The 19,364-nt window shown below is 41.7% G+C and overlaps 1 protein-coding gene across 1 annotated transcript; it reads right to left on the bottom strand.

Moving 5' to 3' along the window:
* Positions 1-591: 591 nt before the first annotated feature.
* Positions 592-19,190, bottom strand: ehmt1a (euchromatic histone-lysine N-methyltransferase 1a). Its single transcript, XM_047592848.1, has 23 exons — positions 19,073-19,190; positions 15,051-15,478; positions 14,247-14,382; positions 13,986-14,068; positions 13,285-13,510; positions 12,618-12,763; positions 12,262-12,405; positions 11,178-11,494; positions 10,996-11,079; positions 10,820-10,908; positions 10,635-10,741; positions 10,009-10,131; positions 8,834-8,935; positions 8,639-8,743; positions 7,469-7,623; positions 5,411-5,578; positions 4,363-4,507; positions 4,123-4,200; positions 3,247-3,362; positions 2,479-2,565; positions 2,303-2,381; positions 1,178-1,353; positions 592-1,101 (listed from the first exon to the last, which is right to left on the bottom strand). The coding sequence occupies exons 2-23, from the start codon at positions 15,417-15,419 to the stop codon at positions 1,005-1,007; spliced, it is 3,132 nt and encodes a 1,043-aa protein (XP_047448804.1). The 5' UTR covers positions 15,420-15,478; positions 19,073-19,190; the 3' UTR covers positions 592-1,004.
* Between the last annotated feature and the right edge of the window lie 174 nt (positions 19,191-19,364).

Below are 19,364 nucleotides of genomic sequence, written 5' to 3'. Positions count from 1 at the left end.
TTCTTATTTGTTGTAGACTGTCATTCATGTTGGTAATAACATGTATACCTCTTTAGCATGACTTATTTTAAGTCATTCTGTGATATCCAGCCCCAAGACGTTGGCAGCTGATCCTCCTAGTCTTTGGTTGAACCTCCATTGATCAGATTCATTTGTCCAGAACATCCCACAAAAGATCAGTTGGATTGAAATCCAGGGAACTTCATTGCTCTGTTTCTCAAACTATTCCTGAACTATTGTTGATTGGGAGCATTCCCTTGTTGAAAGAGGCCGCAGCTTCAGTAGGTGGTTGCACAGCCATTGAACATCCACATAAACAGCAGGAATCTACATGTTTGAACACAAAAATTACCTGGTGCACATGCACACATGCCCGTAGCCATCCCGCAGCAGGACACACCCACACTTTCAGCTGAATTACTTGACCAAGCCAGTGCTACAAAGAGAACGGTTAACCCAGTTTGGCCTGAATAGAGCTCAAAATTCAACCCCGTCCATTACACACCGTGAGCCACATCTCATCACAAAACATGAGTTAAGCTTCTATTAACTTAAAGGTCTAATACCACAGACACTAAAAGGATGTAACGATGCTTTAAAAAGGCATTTAATTGCTCAGTAGATGTGTGGTAAAAAAAAAAAAAAAAAAAAACGAAAACAAAAAATAAACACGTTCACAGAAAAGATCGACTACCAAAATGTGTCATTATTCCACTTTGGAATTTACATAATTATCCACAAATTAGTTAAAAATGTTTTAACCTGACTGTAAAGCTGGCTAAACTGAACCGACTATTCCAGAAGAGTAACCTCACTCGGTGTTTACAGTAAATATAGAAGATCATGTGCACATTTATCATTTGCTGCTTAAAAAATAAAAATTAGGTGAATATTGGAAAAATCTCATTACAGTTTGACATCTCATTACAGTTTACAGCCTAATCACAGGTTTAATCATAGCGTTTATGTGGTTAGCGAGGCAGTGTTTCTGATGAGGTGAGTTTCTATCTGGAAGTAGCTGAGTGACGACACTTGACGGAGCCACACTGGCAACTGAAGTACTTGCTCTTCACCCTCCAGTAGTGGTCGCCATAATCAAACCTGAAGAGGAAAGAGTTTATCATGTCATCTGCATTTTAATGACATCACACAGACCTGATGTTTTTCCACCACTCACCCAATCTGGTCTCCAGCTTTGATGGGTCTGCTGGAGAAGAAGGCTACCCGGGGGAAGCGGAGGTCCTGGTGCATGGTGAACACCTTCACAGCCAGCAGGTTGGGCTCGCACAGATGGTTGATGAAGCGGCCGATGTTGCCAAAGAGTCTTGCATCAATACAGTGGATGTCCCCAACCTGCACCAGGGGATGACAAAAAGAATCAGTCACACGGGGTGCTTTCATTCTGAATATTCTGCTTAAACCTATTTCTGCCTGTCAGAATGTAACATTTATACACCTTCTATTCAGTGCAGCAGTAACAGCAACTAAACATTTCTGGTAACTGCTGATCAGCTGTCTGCTGTGTCTTTTAGCCCTTATTGGAGGTTTTCTTCACGTGAACTGTTTGCCTCAGGTCCTTCCACAACATTTCTATCAGATTAAGGCCACAACTAGGAATGGCCAAGTCAGTCTGCCCTTCTTTATCTGTTCTTTTGTAGAATTAAATTGAAAATTCTAAAGGGGACAAAAACTATTAAGCAGGACTCCATACGTTTTATCCCATCCTCGCCGTGCTGACAGGAAGAGAGGAGGAAACACAGGTGCATCCTGTGCAGAACTTTTTCACCTCACCTTTTTTCAAAGCTCACCTGTCATGAAAATCCACAAACTGAGCAAGTCTGGGTGTTTTTTAGTGTCTAAAACATCTACAAAAATTATCCCAGTTTTCATTCGGTGTTCTAGTTAGTAAATGCAAATGCAGTTTTGCAAATGCCGTAGCTTTGAAATAAGTCTGAATTACTCGAGATCTGGCACACAAGTCCAACCCAGTGCGTTCTACAAAAAAGCCCCGTGGACTATAAAAGCCCTTCTCCTTGCTGAAAATCAGTGATCTGCTTCATAAATAACTAAGTGCATCTAACTTTGAGCGGGATTCTCAGGGGTGGTCTAAAATATTTAATAACCACGTGCCCTGGTGTCAACATGGTGCTGCCAGGGCGTGTAAGTGAAACAGAAACAACAGGAACAACAGAAACAACTGGGCTAGACAGTACGTCACCTTTGCCTGTGCAATTAATTCTCACTACTGACCCCTAAGCTGCCTAAGGATTTCTCACAAATTCATGTAAACTCAATCAATTACCTTATTGTCGAGAGTGAAGAGGAAAGAGTCATTCTCTCTTTTGTTGGCCTCTGCATCAGTGATAATCTCCCCGACATACCTGTGGAAGCAGTAGGAGATGGGGGACGGAGCTGTTCAATATTTGATGCTGTAAAACACTGAATTTAGTCGCTTCTATTATGAGAGTCAGTCCTCACTCGCAAATGAATGTTCCTTGAGGGATATCCTGTGTCGCCCTCACTCCCCAGCCCATCTTGTGTGTCCTAAAGAGCTGCAGCCTGGTTCTGAAACAAACAAAAACAAGGCCATTATCTTATACAGCAGCAACATCCTACTGGTTATATTCAAGACATTTATTTCATGGAAGAACAACAACTCGGAGAGCTAGTCCTTTTCCAGAAAGATAAAACTGTGCCCTGTCTCCACTACCTTGGGATATAACAGCTGCCCTCCAGCCATGGCTAATGCATGAACACTGTCACCTCTGGGAAGTCAGTGCCAAAACCGTAAAAACATCACGCCTGTGAAGGTTCTGGCATCCAGGTCATGTTTTATCCACAGATGTTCCTATTTCAACCAGAGCTCCCCCCACCATTCTTTTAGAACTGAAGAATCCTCAAGAAACTCAAGTGCAGTCGTCCTGGTATCAGCTCATCTCATCTCATCTCATCTCATTTCATTTCATCTTCCGTACCGCTTAATCCTCACTAGGGTTGCAGGGGATGCTGGAGACTATCCCAGCTGTCACTGGACGATAGGCGGGGTCCACCCTGGACAGGTCACTAGTCTACCGCAGGGCTAACACAGCCACATACAACCATTCACACTCACACGCACACCTAGGGTCAATTTAGGGTCACCAATCAGCCTAACGAGCATGTCTGTGGAGGTGGGAGGAAACCTGGCACCAGTTGATTTTGTAAATATTATAAACGACATAGCATCTTAAACAACAGAACGGTCACCTCAGTCCGTTCTGGACCACTCGGTTCCTGCAGGTCCTCCAGCAGGAGCAGGCATGGTTACACTCAAACAACACTGGCGGCTCCCGCTGACAGAAGTCAAGTGGTAATCGACCCTCCTGCACACATGTACACACACAATGAGGCATCTTACATCACTGATTAAAACCCACATCCTTTCAACACATCTGACAGACAGCTATTTAAAACTGAGCTCAAACAAACTGGAATATTTACATATTCGCACTAGTATACATGACTAAAAACATGAAAGAAGTAAGTATTAAGTCTCCACAACGTAAAACCTACACAGATATCTGAATAAGAACCTGGGCAAATGTAGAGTAGCTGTTGGTTTCCAAGATTACTGTTCATGCAAACTGAACATCAGCTGACTTTTATTTTGGATTAGTCACAGGAAGTGCAGTGCGTTGGGTCACTGAACTTAACACTATATCAAAAATTCACCTAGAAACAAAGGTAATTATCAGCCTTTTTATGGATCCGTTTAAACTTCCATATACTGCAGAGTGATGAAACCAAGAGGATAGATTCCTTCCTTTCACAGGCACATCCAAATCTCTAATGAATTATTAAATACTGGACATTCATTTGATGTGGAAGTGATTAGTGTCAAAACTTAGGATTTAATTGGCAGACACTGGGTGAACGTGCTCCAGTTTTGTTTGCCATTTGTATGGGGTCTTCCAACCAGGAGCTCATTCTATTCAAGGGGCCCACTGACCCAAAATATCTTGCAAATTTAAACTTTTAGATGAGGGTTAAGTTCTTAACTGGTTTTCGTTCAGACCTACTGTATTATGACTTAAAGGTATTATGTGAGTGACAACAGTAAGACTGGGATGTGTGTGAACTTACGCTGTCATACCAACATCGCAGACTGAGCTGACCACACATGCAGCTGCTGGACGAGCAGTCGTCTGTACAGCTGCAGTGCTGAGTGACACAAACAATGAGCTATTAGAAGATGGACATTACGACATTTTGCTGATTCTACTTCTTGCTATATTATTTTTAATGTCACCTAAAGTAATATCACAGTCTCAGTGGAAGACAGAAAGAGAAAACCATGTAGACTTTACAGAGCTCCAGTCTCACCTGTAAGTGAGTGATGTCCTTGTCAATGTTGAGCGGGGACGTGACACAGCTGTCTGGTATGTATTTAAAGTTTTCAGGACACGGCTCGCTGTCCACTCCATTAACACAGGTGATTGGAACAGTTTCGTACCCTCGAGAAATGTCCCTTAGGAACGGAAAAAAAAATTGAAACACAATTGAAGTATGTGCAGTTTGAAAAGAAATGCATTACATCAGGAAAATAAATAATCTTGCAGCCAAAAGGTGCAAACTTTCAGCTATTCAAATAGAAGAAATTGCTGTGGAAAACGTTTGACGTGATATTAAAGGGGTCATGATGTATTTGGGCTGGTTAAGCATAAAGAACAGAAGTAGAACAGCCAGCCTGACTCTGTTCAGAGGACAAAATACTCCTCTCAACAGGTCTGCAGCTCAGCACTTATCTCATATCTTGTTTTTCATGTACATAAACAGCTTCAGTGCACGGGTACTTAGTGTATAAACAACACACTCTTTTCCCTTTTATACTATTTCGCTATTTTCACATTTCTGTTTGTGTACAATTTTAACTGTGTGGGTTTGCCTTTCGCTTTGTGCTGCTCACTCATCCTGTCAGCAGGGGATGCTGCTGGCATGTTTTTTGTCCTTGCTCCCTCTTTTTTCAGACAAGGGAGATTGCTTAAGTTGTTGCATTCTTCCTTTTTGTTTATTAGATTTTAAAAGAAAGCTTTAAGATTTAAAAAAAACAAAAAAACATGTTGAGCCCTCATTTTGGCTGTACTCATCTCAATGACAAACAACCAAGTCTTTAAAATAAAAAAAAAAACATCGATTTTGGACAGCAAGTTTAGCGATGTCCAGTTTACGTCAACACTGTGCAACGTTTCAAGAGGAGCTGCAGGATTTTTTTTTTTTGATAGAATGACAGATTCTGTGCAGGGAAGGTATAAATCTATCAAACCCCAGAGGAACTGTCCTGATGTGGATCATCCAAACAGACATTAGAGCAGACAACAGGAATACAAATCAGACATAAAGCAGCTTTATACATCCAATACTGCCTTCTAACCTGCACAGTACTTTATCTCCAAGACAGTCCCGTCCCCTCCTGGCGTCAGTCAGCTTCTTGTTGGTGCTGAGGGCTGTCCACACCTTGGAGCCGCAGGCACAGCAGTCCAGAGCTGTGTCTCCCTCCCTGTTCCTCTGACTGACATCGGCTCCACGAGACAGGAACAACCTGCAGACGGACACTGTTTACTTTAACGTTTACTGACTGGCCTGGAATAAAGGTTACACAATAGAATGAGTAATATGGAAGTCTTGCAACTAAAAGTGCTTAAAAAGTGTGTAAATGTAAGTGTAAACTTTTTTTTCTAAATGAATAAGGCAAAACTCCACTGATGCAGGATCACCCCTGTTGTGTAGGAGGTTTTAATGTGATCCAGACACATTGTGTGTTAACCACTGACTGTATATACTATGGACAAACCCATCATGACATCATCCATTGGATTCTGAACCTTGAAAATGAAGACGCCATGTTGGATGAGCTGTACTCCACCCACACTTAGATACTCCAAATATGGACATGGGGGTTGTGTTGGGCTGAGCTAAAGCAGCCTAGACCTGCCCACCCAACTCGTTGTTAGCTCAAAGTGGGAACGCCCTTAATTATGCAGAATTTTAAACCTTAATAGAAAATAAACAAATGAGTTAGAAAATAAATTCACCCCCGGTACAGTTCATTTCACAATAGTGAAATAAACTACTGAGACCAAAATCGTTTTTTGGACAAGGCTGTAAACATTTTTTTTAACATGGGAGTTTATGGGGATTTGCTCTCTTTTGCAGACAGCCTCAAGTGGCCACTCCATGAACTGCAGTTTTTTGCACTTAAGCATGGGCTTCATCGCTCAGACCCAGCAGCCTGGTGGTAACACCATCAAAGGAATGCAGACAAATGCAGCCATCAGTTGTGATTGGACTGGATCGGATGCCAGTGCTCCCCTTCTAAGTAGGTGGTCTTTAATGTGACCCAGGAAGTGTTGTCACACGCGGGACAACCTCCAAATGTTGTCTGAGCTAGGATCATTTAGATATGGGTGTGTCCCAACTAGTACCTGCTTCACACACTGGCAGTTTGCTCAAATAACCAGATCTGAACAGAGCCTATAGGAACTGTCTTTGACCATGAGCTATAAACTTTCTGTCTCCCCCAGTCTCACCACTCCTCACGCCTTGACTCCTGTGACCCATGCGTCATTAACAAGCCGTCAGTCATGTGAGTTTTGTCTGAGTTCCCCAACAGGCCATAAAAAAAAAAAAAAAACTTGTGGATAAGATGTGAAGGTCTACCTGCCTTGAAATTAAGCGCTTGAAAACAATAAAACAGTACAAGGAACATCTTCTATTTTTAGACCCTTCATCTAACCAATTGCTACAGTTCGTTGTGCACCAATGTGAAGACCCTGAACAAGCGCTGGTGTTTTGTCAGAATGAGGGACTGACTGGACAATTAGACCCACAACTAGATTATGTGATCTAATTCGTTTTCCGAATACCTTTTGGTTTCTATATTTGGTCTAATCCCATGGCCGACTACTGGTCCTTCTACCCATTTTAAGAAACATTATAATACCCTGCAGGATAAGCTTGACTTTTAACTATGTTTATCTTAATTTAACCAGTCTTTCAAGAATTTCTTGGTGAGTCCAATACCAGAATAAGCAAAGCAAAGTAGTACACATTCATGTCTGTAGTACACAGAGGCAAGGTCTGCTGCTGGCACTAATTCATGTACCATATTTTTTTATTTATTAGTCCTTTCTTGTAAAAGACACTTGTGTCAATGATTCATTAGATTTTACACATGATGCAGATAAGCTTGTTTTCCAGGATGCATCATAAATCGGTCATCTTTTCTGTGTGTCCTCTACTTATCTGAATGAGCCGACTGCACCCATTTGTGCTTCTAAAATCTTTTACTGCTTTGAGAGCTTTAAGAGCACCATCAGTGCATGTGCAAGGGAACTGAGGCACAGAGCCCAACAGGGATTTTTGCTTTGCTCAAACAGAAAAATGCATCTAAAGGTCAGTGGAACCAGAGCCACCGTTGTTTTAAACTCACATCACACACTCCAGGTGGTTCTCTCGGACGGCAACATGAAGCGGTGAGTCTCCGTGGACATTGATGGCGCTGAGGTCACATCGTGCATCCAGCAGAGCCTGGGCGATGTCCTCACAGCCTGACAGAGCCGCCCAGTGCAGGCAGACATTCTCTTCCTGAACGAGGAGCAGATCAAACGTCAGTGCTGACAACAGTACAAGCTTTCCACACACAGCTCAGATTGTATGACGACCTATTGTGTTAGGTACGCTGATAAGACACGTTATCAAGTCCCTGCTATCAGTATTGAGAAGGTAGAGAGTAGGTAGACATGAATGACAATTCAAACAATTTGCTGTGCAGCGACAGAATTTCAAAGTTTGATACAAATTTAATGGCTAAAAACCATCTCTGTTTGTGCTACGAAAAATCATCAAAAGTAGTAGTAGGGAGCGTGTCGCAGGGCAGGTAACAAAACAGCATCACCCAACTGCCTCCAGCTCAGTTTTCTCACCATCAAATATTAGTCTAAGCACACCGAACATACAGTACAAAGACAAGTACACACACAGATACTGAACCTAACCATCAAATGCACTGTATACAGTCTACAAAGTTAACTATAAGACTATTTACTGCAGCTCGTTGTACTCTGCACCCTAGCGATGTGGTATTATTTGTAACCTGCACAGAGCTGTATAGAGATTACATGTTTTTATTTGTTACTACTTTTTTTTATTCCTGGTCTGAGCTATATTTCATTTATGTTCAAAGTCCAGACAAATGAAATAAAAATGCTCCCAGATTCAAGGACCCATTTGTGAACTTTGAACAAACTTTGATCTTTTGGTCACTTTGGTCACTTCCATTTCTCCGCACTGGAACACGCTGAGTTGACAAAACTCTGACGAGAGCCAATGATGTTTGACACAATGAAAAAACAGTATATTTGTGGTCCTAAAAAGTATGTCTAATTTTAACTGTTACAAAATATCCCATCGATGTGCAACAATCAGCACTTCTGCATGCAGGAAGAATAAAAGAGGAAACGAGAGACGTTCGTCTCCTCGTCCTGCAGTGCTAAGAGGTACACTCATGCTGTGTGGGCCTTTTGTCGTCGGAGTGTTCTGTTAAAGAGTGCATGTGTGCGGAACAGCAGTTAAACCAAAACAGTGTGTTGTGTGCACTGACCTTGTCTCTGATGTTAACATCTGCCCCTCTGGCTAGCAGCAGATAGACCAGCTCCGTGTGTTTGTACTCAATGGCCCAGGTGATGGGAGTCCAACCACCCTCATCCTGCACAGACACAGGCTGAGGTCTACCACAAAGACTTCTTATCTACGCCACATGAGCTGTTAGCAAATGAGACTGTGTGGGTGTTATTACCTGGCAGTTAATGTATTTGGATGCCTTGGAGAGCAGGAGATGGACTACATCGTAATGGCCCAGTTTAGCTGCCAGATGCAGACAGGTGAAACCCATGATATCCTGGGATGACAACATGAGGGACATTCAACAACACTGCACTGTTGTCCAAAAGAAGATCGTTTCATTGGCTTCTGGACACCACATGAGTTTGTAGGTGAAACAGCACATTAGGAGGGATATAGTGTAGTAAAATAGTTCCTAAATAATAGAATAAAAATAATAGAATATATGTAATATTATATTAGAATATTTAGTAAATATTCTGTACCTACCTCTTCCAACAAGAGTAATCCCATGCTTATAAGCTCTCTGCATATTCTTAATGCTGGTCTCTAGCACACAGTTCTCTAATCTAAGATGCTAGAATCAGTGTTGTTGGCTCAAATGACTAAATGCAATGGATTTAGCAATGAATCATAGCCCTGTCTGCAAACTTCATTGTGCAGTTGGCTATGTCCATGGAGCGTTTATTCAAACAGACCAATGGATTTGGATACCTCAAGAGGAACTGGAGTGATTTGCTGAGGAGAGGGACATCTGACCTTCCTTGCTTAGCCTGTTGCTGGAGTGATGCATGAAAATGGATGAAAGGAACAATTCCTGACTTATCTTCTAAACAATCCAGGGCAACAGTTCTTGCAGGCTTTGCCCCATCTTTTACAATGTGATGTATTCCACCTCTCATGTGTGCATGACCAATGTCTGTCTGAAAATGGAGCAGCTTAAGACAAGTTACAACAATGTTCAAGACCTTTGCACGACTACTGCAGAAGAGTGAGGTCAATAATACGTTACCTTGTCACCATTTACAGTCTGCAGCCACACAGTGTTATTGCACTGACATCTTTTGAACTTAAAATTGAATTTTTGTGTAGCTTAGACATGTCATGCTGATGTATTCAACTGTCCATAAGGTGTCTGTTAATCTAAACAGTGTTTTTTAGCATGTGCGCTGCAACTTGATCAAATACAATGTTCCTGGTTTAAGGTTTTAACAAGTAATATCAAACAGCACTACAGAATATCTGAGTGTGGCAGTGGTCGACACAGTGAGGTCAGACTGAGCCATGGATGGAGAATTTGACACACATCAGGCTGGTGGGACAAGTTGACCTGAGTATGTGCTGACCCACCTTTTGGCCGATGGCTGCTCCAGCTCTGAGCAGGTACTTCACTGTGTCCGGATGGTTGTTTTCACAGGCTGCCATCAGTGGCGTCCTCTGCTCCTCATCCACCATGTCCAGGTTGGCTCCAGCCTGTGTGTGCACATGCAGCGTCAGTGATACACACAACAACCGCAAAATGTCTGGGCACTGCAGTTAAACGAGTAGTTACAGTTAATGATAGCTGGTCAACTGGAAATTCTGCCCGTCTACAAATTGTTTGTGGCGACTTTCTTTATTAGATCATTTGGACGCGGCTGCATGTGGTGACAGTTACAGTTACAAGAATAAAAGCGACCGACTCATCTTAACGCCGTGGAGTAGAATTTGTTCACAACTAAATGACTGTCACAGGATAAGCAAGCCTTAGAGTTCACTATGGTATCTGTGTCATCAGAAAAAACTTTCAGTTTAACAACGCATTTGTTGTCTTGAAAATTGCAGCAATTTGGAAAACACTCCAAGTTAAGAAGGTTGATAAAATGCCTTTAAACAATTAGTTGCCCTAATATTTTTTAACCTTTCAGGATTGATCATTCCTATCTATAAATAAAGGCCTTTTGCTGCAGCCTGTCCAGAGGCAATCGTCTCCTCACCTGCACCAGCATGTGGCAGATCTCCTGGTGACCCTCAGCAGCTGCTGCATGGAGTGGGGTGCGTTTGTTCTGGCCCTCCATCAAAAAGTTAGGATCCTTCCCATCAACTGTAATGTACAAGGGTTGGTCTTACTCAGATGCACAGAAGCAAACAAGAGATTTTTGTCAGATGACCTATATTTTACCTAGAAGATGAATGACCTTCTGGAGATCTCCTTGCTTTGCAGAGATGTACAGCTGCCTGGTGGGGTATTTCACTTTCTTTGGTTTTAGACTACAACCGAAAACATGTCTTCATTATTTATATCAAATGTAATGCAGTTTTTTTGGCAAACAGATGTCATTTCATGGTTAACCTTACTTTTCATCATCCAGAGCCATCAGGATGCTCTCCAGTGACTCTTTAGGAAGTGTATCTGCAGCACACACCGCCTCACTCTTTACGCTGGAGGAAGAAAACAAGGAGACACAGATTGTAATAAAAAATGAGAATGTTCCTTACATAGGGGTTTAGAGTCTATTCTTTTTAAAACTCTGTGTTACCTAGTTGGGCTCTCATCTCTGCCCCTGTGCGGCTCGCTGGTCTTCTTCGCTCTGAGCATCTGTGGAACCGCAGACACGGTTGGCATGGTTGGCATCGAGGGCAGGGTGGCCACAGTGGGAACAGCAGGGAGTACCGGTCCAGGGTTTGATCTGGGCACCGAGGGCAGCGTATCAGCTTTCGGCACTGTGACCTCCTTTGCCCCCGTGGCATCCTCTCCACAGTGCGGGCAAAACCTGCAGTCCTTCAGAATGGAGGCACAGTCACGGTGAAAGCGGTGGGAGATGTTTCCATATGGCCTGCACTCCATGAAGGTGCCCTGTAGTCAGGTTAAGAAATGCCATATTTAAATATTCCAAGTGTTCACATTCAATCATTTCAAGCCCTGTGTTCTTCTTGACAGGGTGGACATTCAGAACTGATGTCATGTGTGTTATTCACTCATTCATTCATGTCAGAATAACTAAATATTCACTTTATTTAAATGTGTGGCTGTATTTAGTGAGGTGCACTTTCTGGTAATCCTACTAGGACAGACAGAATATTACAAATCAGGTACAGTCCATGGCCATTTATTTCATTACTATTGAAATGTGAACAAAAAGATGAGTAATGAATTAATCTTGAAATCTTAGTAGCTTAGTAGTATCTTAGCAACTTATCAGAGAGGTGATGTAGGGCCACATAAAACTAAAGACTTCCTGAACTGATTTGATTTTGATTCAAACAATCGCAATTCAAATTAATTCATTATCAATTTATGTATAGTCATTTTGGCTTCAAAAGTATTTTACTTAAAACAAAAAATAATTTTTTCACTGATCACTCCAACATTGAGTTGGAGCTTCTGTCATGCTTTGGATTCCCCTCAGATGGAAATGCATCGTCTTGTAAGATTTGTAATGTGAAATCAGTCTTCTGACACGGCAGCAAGACTTCCAATCAGGGGGTGTAGGAAACAGCAGACATTAAAAAAACAAAAACAAAAAAAACAGTCTAAGGATATTATGAATAGACTTTGGGTTTTTAACCCCTGTCCTATAGTGGTGTCAGGCTTCAGTCTACAGGGCCAGTGTACCCACTCACCGCCCTACAGAAGATTCCACAGCCGGGGCAGCACTGGTGTTTTACCATGCCAGCCCGGTGGTCCTCACACAGAACCAGCAGATGCACTGTGTTGGAGGGTCGCATCATTTCCTGCTTCATCACTTTTCTTTGGCAACGATTCAGCTGGTAAGAAAAACGCACAAAAAAAATGCAGCATTAAAAACAACAAGATTCCAATTCTGCAGATTTGAAACCAAGACAGACCATCTGACAACTTGTTTTTCTGTTTCACTTCACAACATGTACACTTGTATTTGCTTTGTAATTACTTCAATGGGCCATTTATTAAATACAGATAAATAAAGTCTTAAAAAAACTGAGTTCATAGTCTGTACCATTCCATCTGTGCTCTCCACGGCCATGCAGGTCTGATCCACTGCAGAAAGGCTCCCTCCAGTGTTAGGCGTTTCCATACGACAGCAGCACAGTGGTAACTCCTCAGCCAGGTCCGTCTCAGTCACCGCAGCATCTGCTGCAGCACCTGCACACACATCCCATCATGTCACTATCACATGGTACGGACACATCAAATGTCACATCAAAGAACTACCAGCAACGAAGGTCAACTGTGATGTCTGGACCAAATATGGCAGTTGAACAAAAACTGCAAAGACTACAGTCAATGGCCAGATGACACATTTCATTTCTGCACCTGTGTAACAGGAAATAGCTTCTGATACCAGCAGGTGGCAGCAGTCTACCTTCATCAATCAAAAGGGGAAACATGAAGAGCTATCATTAGCTGGGGGGGTAGGAAGTCAGGATCAACTACTAAACTGTTGTATAGAGCTGGACTCAATGAATCATGGTGATCAGTTTAACCACAGTGTATTCACTCTAGATTATCAAGTTGTTGTGAAAATATTTAGTGTTTGAATGTTGACATTAAACATCCAAAATACAATGCTGAAACAAGGGCAACTGGACTTGTTTTTCTTGAAGACATTTCATCCAAGTAGCTTTAGAAATTTTAAAAAACTTTAAAACTTGTGTGTCTGCTACCTGACAGGGGTGGTGAGAGCAGATCCTCCTGGGCTTTCAGGTCCAGGCAGTCCAAAGCCAGCTCTGTGTATTCAATAGGGCCACCTTCACCAGACCCCACCTCTTCCCCCAGTGATTCATTTCTGGTTTGTTCTCCAGCCTTCACAGTCTCCGGTGGTGGTATCACTGGTTCCTCATCTGCTGTGGCTAGGTTCTTTTCCACATTGTTTCCAGGCTCCTCTTTCGGCTTGAAAAAGAAAAACATTGGTTGTCATTACTTCCTGATTTACTCAAACTGATAACACAAGTAAAGAAAATATGCAGTTTTTAAAGGAAAGTTTTTATTTTTAAGGGGAAGAAAATCCATGGTCACTTGTATATAGTATTATCATTTATGAAATAAAACTACATTTTACTGTATAAAAACACTGTAAAAAGGTGTTGAGAGTCAGTGTTCTCTTGAAAGAATTCATGTGAAATCTTTTGAGAGAAAAACTACCAAGTTTTTAAATGCTGGCGTCGATTTAGGGCTTTTAACAACTATTTGCACAGTCTGATTGGACTGTAAGCAGGTCATTTTTTTCTCCCATCACTATCTGTAGGCTTTGGACTTAACTGACAAAACCAATATTGTTTAAAACCCAAAATACTGTTTGAGACATTAACAAGCCTTTTCTGTGTTTCTGTCAGTCAGCTGTTAGGAGTTGTAATAATCAACCTGCCTTCTCCTGCTGTTTGAGGACCTTGGCCTTTTTTTTGGGGACCAGGTTGTACATTCCCATTTTCCTCTTCTTTCTCTTCACAGCTAGAGAAAGAACAAAGGTGAAACAAACAAAGTTTGATTACTGAGGGATAAAACTGATACACAATGAAAAGATAACAAGAAATACAGAGGCAAATCTGCTGATATAAATCGGATAAACAGCACAAATGAAGTTTTATTCACAGTAATAAATCAAGCTAAAATCAAGGCGTTGACTAACCAGCTTGGGGTTTGGCTGAGGTGGTCACAGCGCTGCTCTCTGGGCCTTTCTGGCTTGGATGAAGCCCTGTATCAGGAGGCGGCCCAGGCTTCAACGTGTCAGTCTGGGCCAACTTTGGCGTCTTCTTTCCAGCTGGCTTTGGAGTGTTCATTTTTTTTAATAAACGAGGAAGGAGAAGGCAAGAAACAATTTAATTTAAATGTGTAGTGCATTCCACCATGATTTTGTTAACTTCTTTTTGGGGAGGCCTGGACTTGGAGGCGTGATAGTGTGAGGGTGCTTTGCTGGCGACACTGTTGCTGATTTCGCCAAAATTGAATGTATAGCTACCACAGCATTCTGCAGAGACAAGCCATCCCATCTGGATTGAGATTAGTAGGATCTTTGGTTTCTTTATCATCAGAAAAAAGAATCGCAAACACACCTCCAGACCAAGTAAGGCTTATTTGATCAAGAAGGGTCAAATAGTGATGGAGTGCTGCATCAGATCATGTGGCCTCACCAATCAATCAAAGTCCACAGAGTGAAGGCAGAGCAACCAACAAGAGCCCAACGCCTCTCAGGACGCCTTTAAGAAGCCATTCCAGGTGGCTTCCTCATGACGCTGATATACCAAGAGTGTGCAAAGCTGTCATCCACAAATTTAAAATAGGAAAGCTATTCTGGATTAAGATAATGTTCCTGGTTGCAGCAAGATAATGTAAGATTACTTACATTAGTTACTGGTCAGCAGGAGACAAAACTCAGTTTATGGATTAAGATTTAAAAAATATCTGAAAGAAGTAAAACAGTGGAGATGTTTACCTTGACAACCAGAGGACTTGCTTGTGCTGTTACGTCTGTCGCTGCCTGTACAGAACCTGAACTGGGAGACTGTTTCTCTGAGCTCCCGGAGGTAGCAGCAGCAAGTCTGTCTCTGACGGGTGGAGCAATGAGAAGTCTGGGAGTACCAAGGAGCAAGCTGGGTAGTGGTTTCCCAGATGCTGCTCCAAATCTTTTGCTGCACAGAAATGCACTACTGTTGACTATGGGGGAATTGTGGAAGGGATTAATTGTTTGTTTGGGCTTTTGAGGGCTCTGAGATGGTTGTCCCATGGTAACAACAGGTGTCCTAGAAGCAGAACTCGGGGGACTTCTGCCTACAGGCTCCTCACGGGCAACGCTGTGATCCATTGCTGCGCTGACGGGGACGATAGTTGAAGCTGGCTGGACTGTTGGGACCTCAGCAGCACCTAAACAGTGAAGAACATCAAATGAGAACACACACCAGACTTGGTCTACACTCTAGAGTATGACACTTCAGAGAGGTCTCATGCAACTCCATTCTTGAACTATTTACACTGGCATCCTGTTGAAGATTCTTGTAAACACCTTAAGAACCCTGCACAGTCCTACTGTAAAATAGCCAAGAGTATCCAAGACCTAAAGACTAGGATTTGCTTCTTGTTCCACACATAAAACTTAGGGGGACTGAAACTTTCATGTTTGGAGCACTCCACTGACTGAAAATAAGATCTGGGTCACCTTGTTTTTTTTTTTACCTATATACTTACAGAGACTTCTCTTGACATTTTGTACTGTAGTTAATATTAGTTACTGTAGTTAATGTGTGGCGTTTTTTGCACACCAACAAAAAGGAGTACTCCTTCTTTTCACATGTCCATCATACATATTCTAGAATTGATTATTTTTTCATAGATAGTTAGATGAATGAACCAGGGGAATCAGAGTATTGTCATCTCTGACTACGCCTCTGTTAGTTTGTTGTTGTCCCTTCTGGATCTTCCTCATAGGATCAGACAGTGGCAATTTAACTCAACCTCATAACTTTGTCAAATATACAGAGTCAAAACTAATTTTCTTGCTGAACACAAATATATGATATGTCTCTTAAGACTTACCTCTGTGTGCAGATTATAACCTACACTGCTCAATGAAACGAAATGAGCGTGCCAGCCTCACTCACCAAATCAGTTAATTAGATCAACTCAAGACCTCTACACAAAAAAGAGCTCAAACTTAAAGCTAGATATTACTTACTCACCACTCACCGTATCGAGCAGTTGCTATAAATAAAATGTGACATATGACTAGTTGATCAAGTTTGATTGCCAAACGGCCGCATAAGTACAGATGTGTTGGAAATTAATGGAGCGTGCAGGGAATTCTATACCCAGCTTTTTACCTCAGAACTTCAGACTGAATCATAACATAAGACAAGCCTTGACTTTCTTAATTTCCCTTGACATCCCCACACTTTCCTTGGGCCCGTATTACCCTCATGGCCAAACGAAGATAGAGACCCAACTGAATGGACCTCTTATGGAGCTATCTCCCTCTGGAAAATGGATGTTAAAGTTCTAGCCAAAGCTTTAGTTCACAGATTGGATGGTGTTCTCCCTACAATCTATATTATCTACTCTCCCCCTGATTATGTCCCAGAGTGTGTTTAGTCTGTGGATCCTGAAAAAGCATCTGACTGGGTCAAATGGGTCTATCTGTTCGCTGTGCTGGACAAATTTGGTTTTGGATCAAACTTCTCCTGTTGGACTAAATTGCCTTTTAAAGTCCAAAACAACACACCATCGTACCTTGGTGTCATAGTGACCACGACATACAAAGACCTATTCAACGAAAATGTCATTACGCTGTTCAGTCGGGTTAAACGTACACTAACACAGTGGTCACCCCTGACACAATCCCTTGTGGGGCATATTAACTCCATCAAGATGTCCATTAGGGCTGCACGATATATCATTAAAAAATGGCGATCTGGATTCATACATACAAGTGATCTCATTTCGAAACACAATGATTCTTAAGCATTTTATTTCACGAGCGTCATCACAAACAAATGCTCCCATTTCCCAAAAACGTATGCTCCACATTCTAAGGAAATCTCAATGTTTGATACTCCACTTGAATGACCATTTGAATGTTTTATGTTTTGTTTTGTTTTCTTAAAGTTCATCACTGCAATAAACCTTTTGTAAAAAAAAAAAAAATTGTGCCAAAGAATCGTGACCTCAATTCTAAGTGATACACATCTTTTCCTGAATGGTGCAGCCCTAATGTCCACCCTGCCTAAGTTTTTTTTATTTGTTTCAGGCTCTACCGCTTTTCAATCATGGCTCCATGTTTCAACAGGAGACTTTCCAAAACTAGCACAGTGAGGGAATTCAAGGACTTGTTTATAGGTGACACTTTGACATCCTTTACACCGTTAAATGATAAGTCTTATTTCAAATCTGTTTAACATGGTGCTTGACTCTACACATCCCCATAAATCAGTTCAGATCAGCTCAAAATAAAATGGATGCCAATGGATGACAATCAGTGGATGCCTGGGTTAACATACTCATCTTCTGTATGTGCCTGCATAACTGCGTACTTCAATTCAATCTCAAAAACCAAGACTACCTTCCTATGTATCCTTTAGTTAGTCAGTGCTGTACTGGCTCTGTACTAGTCTGATCAGATAATGGAGGAAAATCTTTTTTTCACACTATCTCAGCTGTTGAGTGTCAAATTGGAGCCAAACCCCTTGACCGCTTTATTTGATAGAGATGGTTAGATTGACCACAGAGAAGAAAGTTTGGTTTTTCTCTGCCACCCACACACAATGGCTGCAAGACATCATGTCCTGCCTAAAAGTAGATACTCAGTCCAGCAATCAAATGAGAATTCTCAGAAAGCTTGGAGTTTTCTCTTAAAAGCATTCCAGACTCTGTAATGTTGGTGTTGTCCTGCAGCTCTACTGTAAACACACACTTTTCTTTCATTAAGTGCAGACCCTTAACCACAATGTCTACAGTAGGTTTATTATTATGATGATGATGTGTTTGTTGTGTTTATTATTTTTCTTTTTAGGCTATTTAGTTGTGTGGTGTTTTGTTGGTACAGACCTGTATTATGATTGTTTTGTTCATCCCATACATGTCTATTATATATATTTGTATCAGTCGCTGTGCAATTGTGTATATTCTGTTAGTACTATCAAAGTAATTCTAATTCAAGTGATTTGCAAATCACACATTGTGCTTTTATTTACATTTTACACAGTATCCAAACTGAACCTGGGCTGTATGGGCCGAATACAATTCAGTTCTACTCTTCTAACATGTCCCATGCAAAACAATGAATATGTGCATATTCGACAGTTAAAACTGTACAGACACAACTGATCGGGAAAGAGGATCCAGGCAGTAGTAACATAAAATGGCCAAGATCGCACAAAGTTACACATGGCTCCAGTTTCTGTTCCTAATGCATTAACGTGTCATGGCAGTCACTGCTACTACTTTAACAACAAGCTCTGTTCTTATATTTTCATAATATTGTAAGACACTTGCGGCCATCCGAATAGGGGGGAATAAGAATGAAAAAAGAAGCAATTTAACCTTTTAGGCTGTGATTGTTTGACACCGGGTGCAATCTTTGTTTTGGTTCGGAAGCAGGGGCTCAACATGGGAAACAAGTTCAGAGTTTTTGTTTTTTTTTCTTTCAGCAGGATGGACATATATTTCCATCCGAACCGGATTAAAAGTCTTTGGACAGTCTGCATACATACATCTTAAAGAATAATGGCGCTTGTTTTTCAAATTGCATTAGTTAACTAACTTTTACAAAGTAAACGGTTAGCTCTGCGAATGTATGCTAATGCATGAAGAACACACATTGCGTTGAAGGTGAAGGGAAAGCTATGCGGAGCTCCATTTGAGCAGGGAGGTATGAGGACCACTGGGGACTAGAAACTGGTCAAAAACCTGCGAAAGTTTAAATAACGCCGTAGTGGAAAAAGTTAGAGCAGCTGGACTGCACCCTACCAGGTCTAGGTGGCTGTATCCGAGCGAAGCTGGAGGGTACGAGCGGAAGCTGAGTGTTTCTACTTCCGCAACTCTTCTTCTTTGGGGGATATTTTGGCAGCTTTGGCGTTACTGGACGTCTTCAGGGCTGGAACCACTGGCTTTTATACTGTTTTTAACTGCTGTTCCCCTCTGGCAATATATTTTTGCACGTTTATATTGTAGAAATTAGTCATACGATGACGATGGCTGAACTTAAGCTCGTTTGTAGCTGTCAAGTTAATAGTGGTGAACATAGGTGTGTCTAGCCCAT

Source organism: Mugil cephalus, chromosome 8 (assembly GCF_022458985.1).
Source record: "Mugil cephalus isolate CIBA_MC_2020 chromosome 8, CIBA_Mcephalus_1.1, whole genome shotgun sequence".
In the NCBI taxonomy this organism is placed as follows: domain Eukaryota; kingdom Metazoa; phylum Chordata; class Actinopteri; order Mugiliformes; family Mugilidae; genus Mugil; species Mugil cephalus.
This window is presented reverse-complemented; position numbering and strand designations above follow the sequence as displayed.

Excerpts from the sequence above, each read along its gene's own strand:
- ehmt1a (XM_047592848.1), bottom strand. The coding sequence starts at position 15,419 with ATGGATCACAGCGTTGCCCGTGAGGAGCCTGTAGGCAGAAGTCCCCCG. Across the intron at positions 11,080-11,177 it reads AGAGATGAGAGCCCAACTAG|CGTAAAGAGTGAGGCGGTGT; the intron begins GTAACACAGAGT and ends TTCTTCCTCCAG. Across the intron at positions 4,508-5,410 it reads GGAGATAAAGTACTGTGCAG|GGACATTTCTCGAGGGTACG; the intron begins GTTAGAAGGCAG and ends TCCGTTCCTAAG.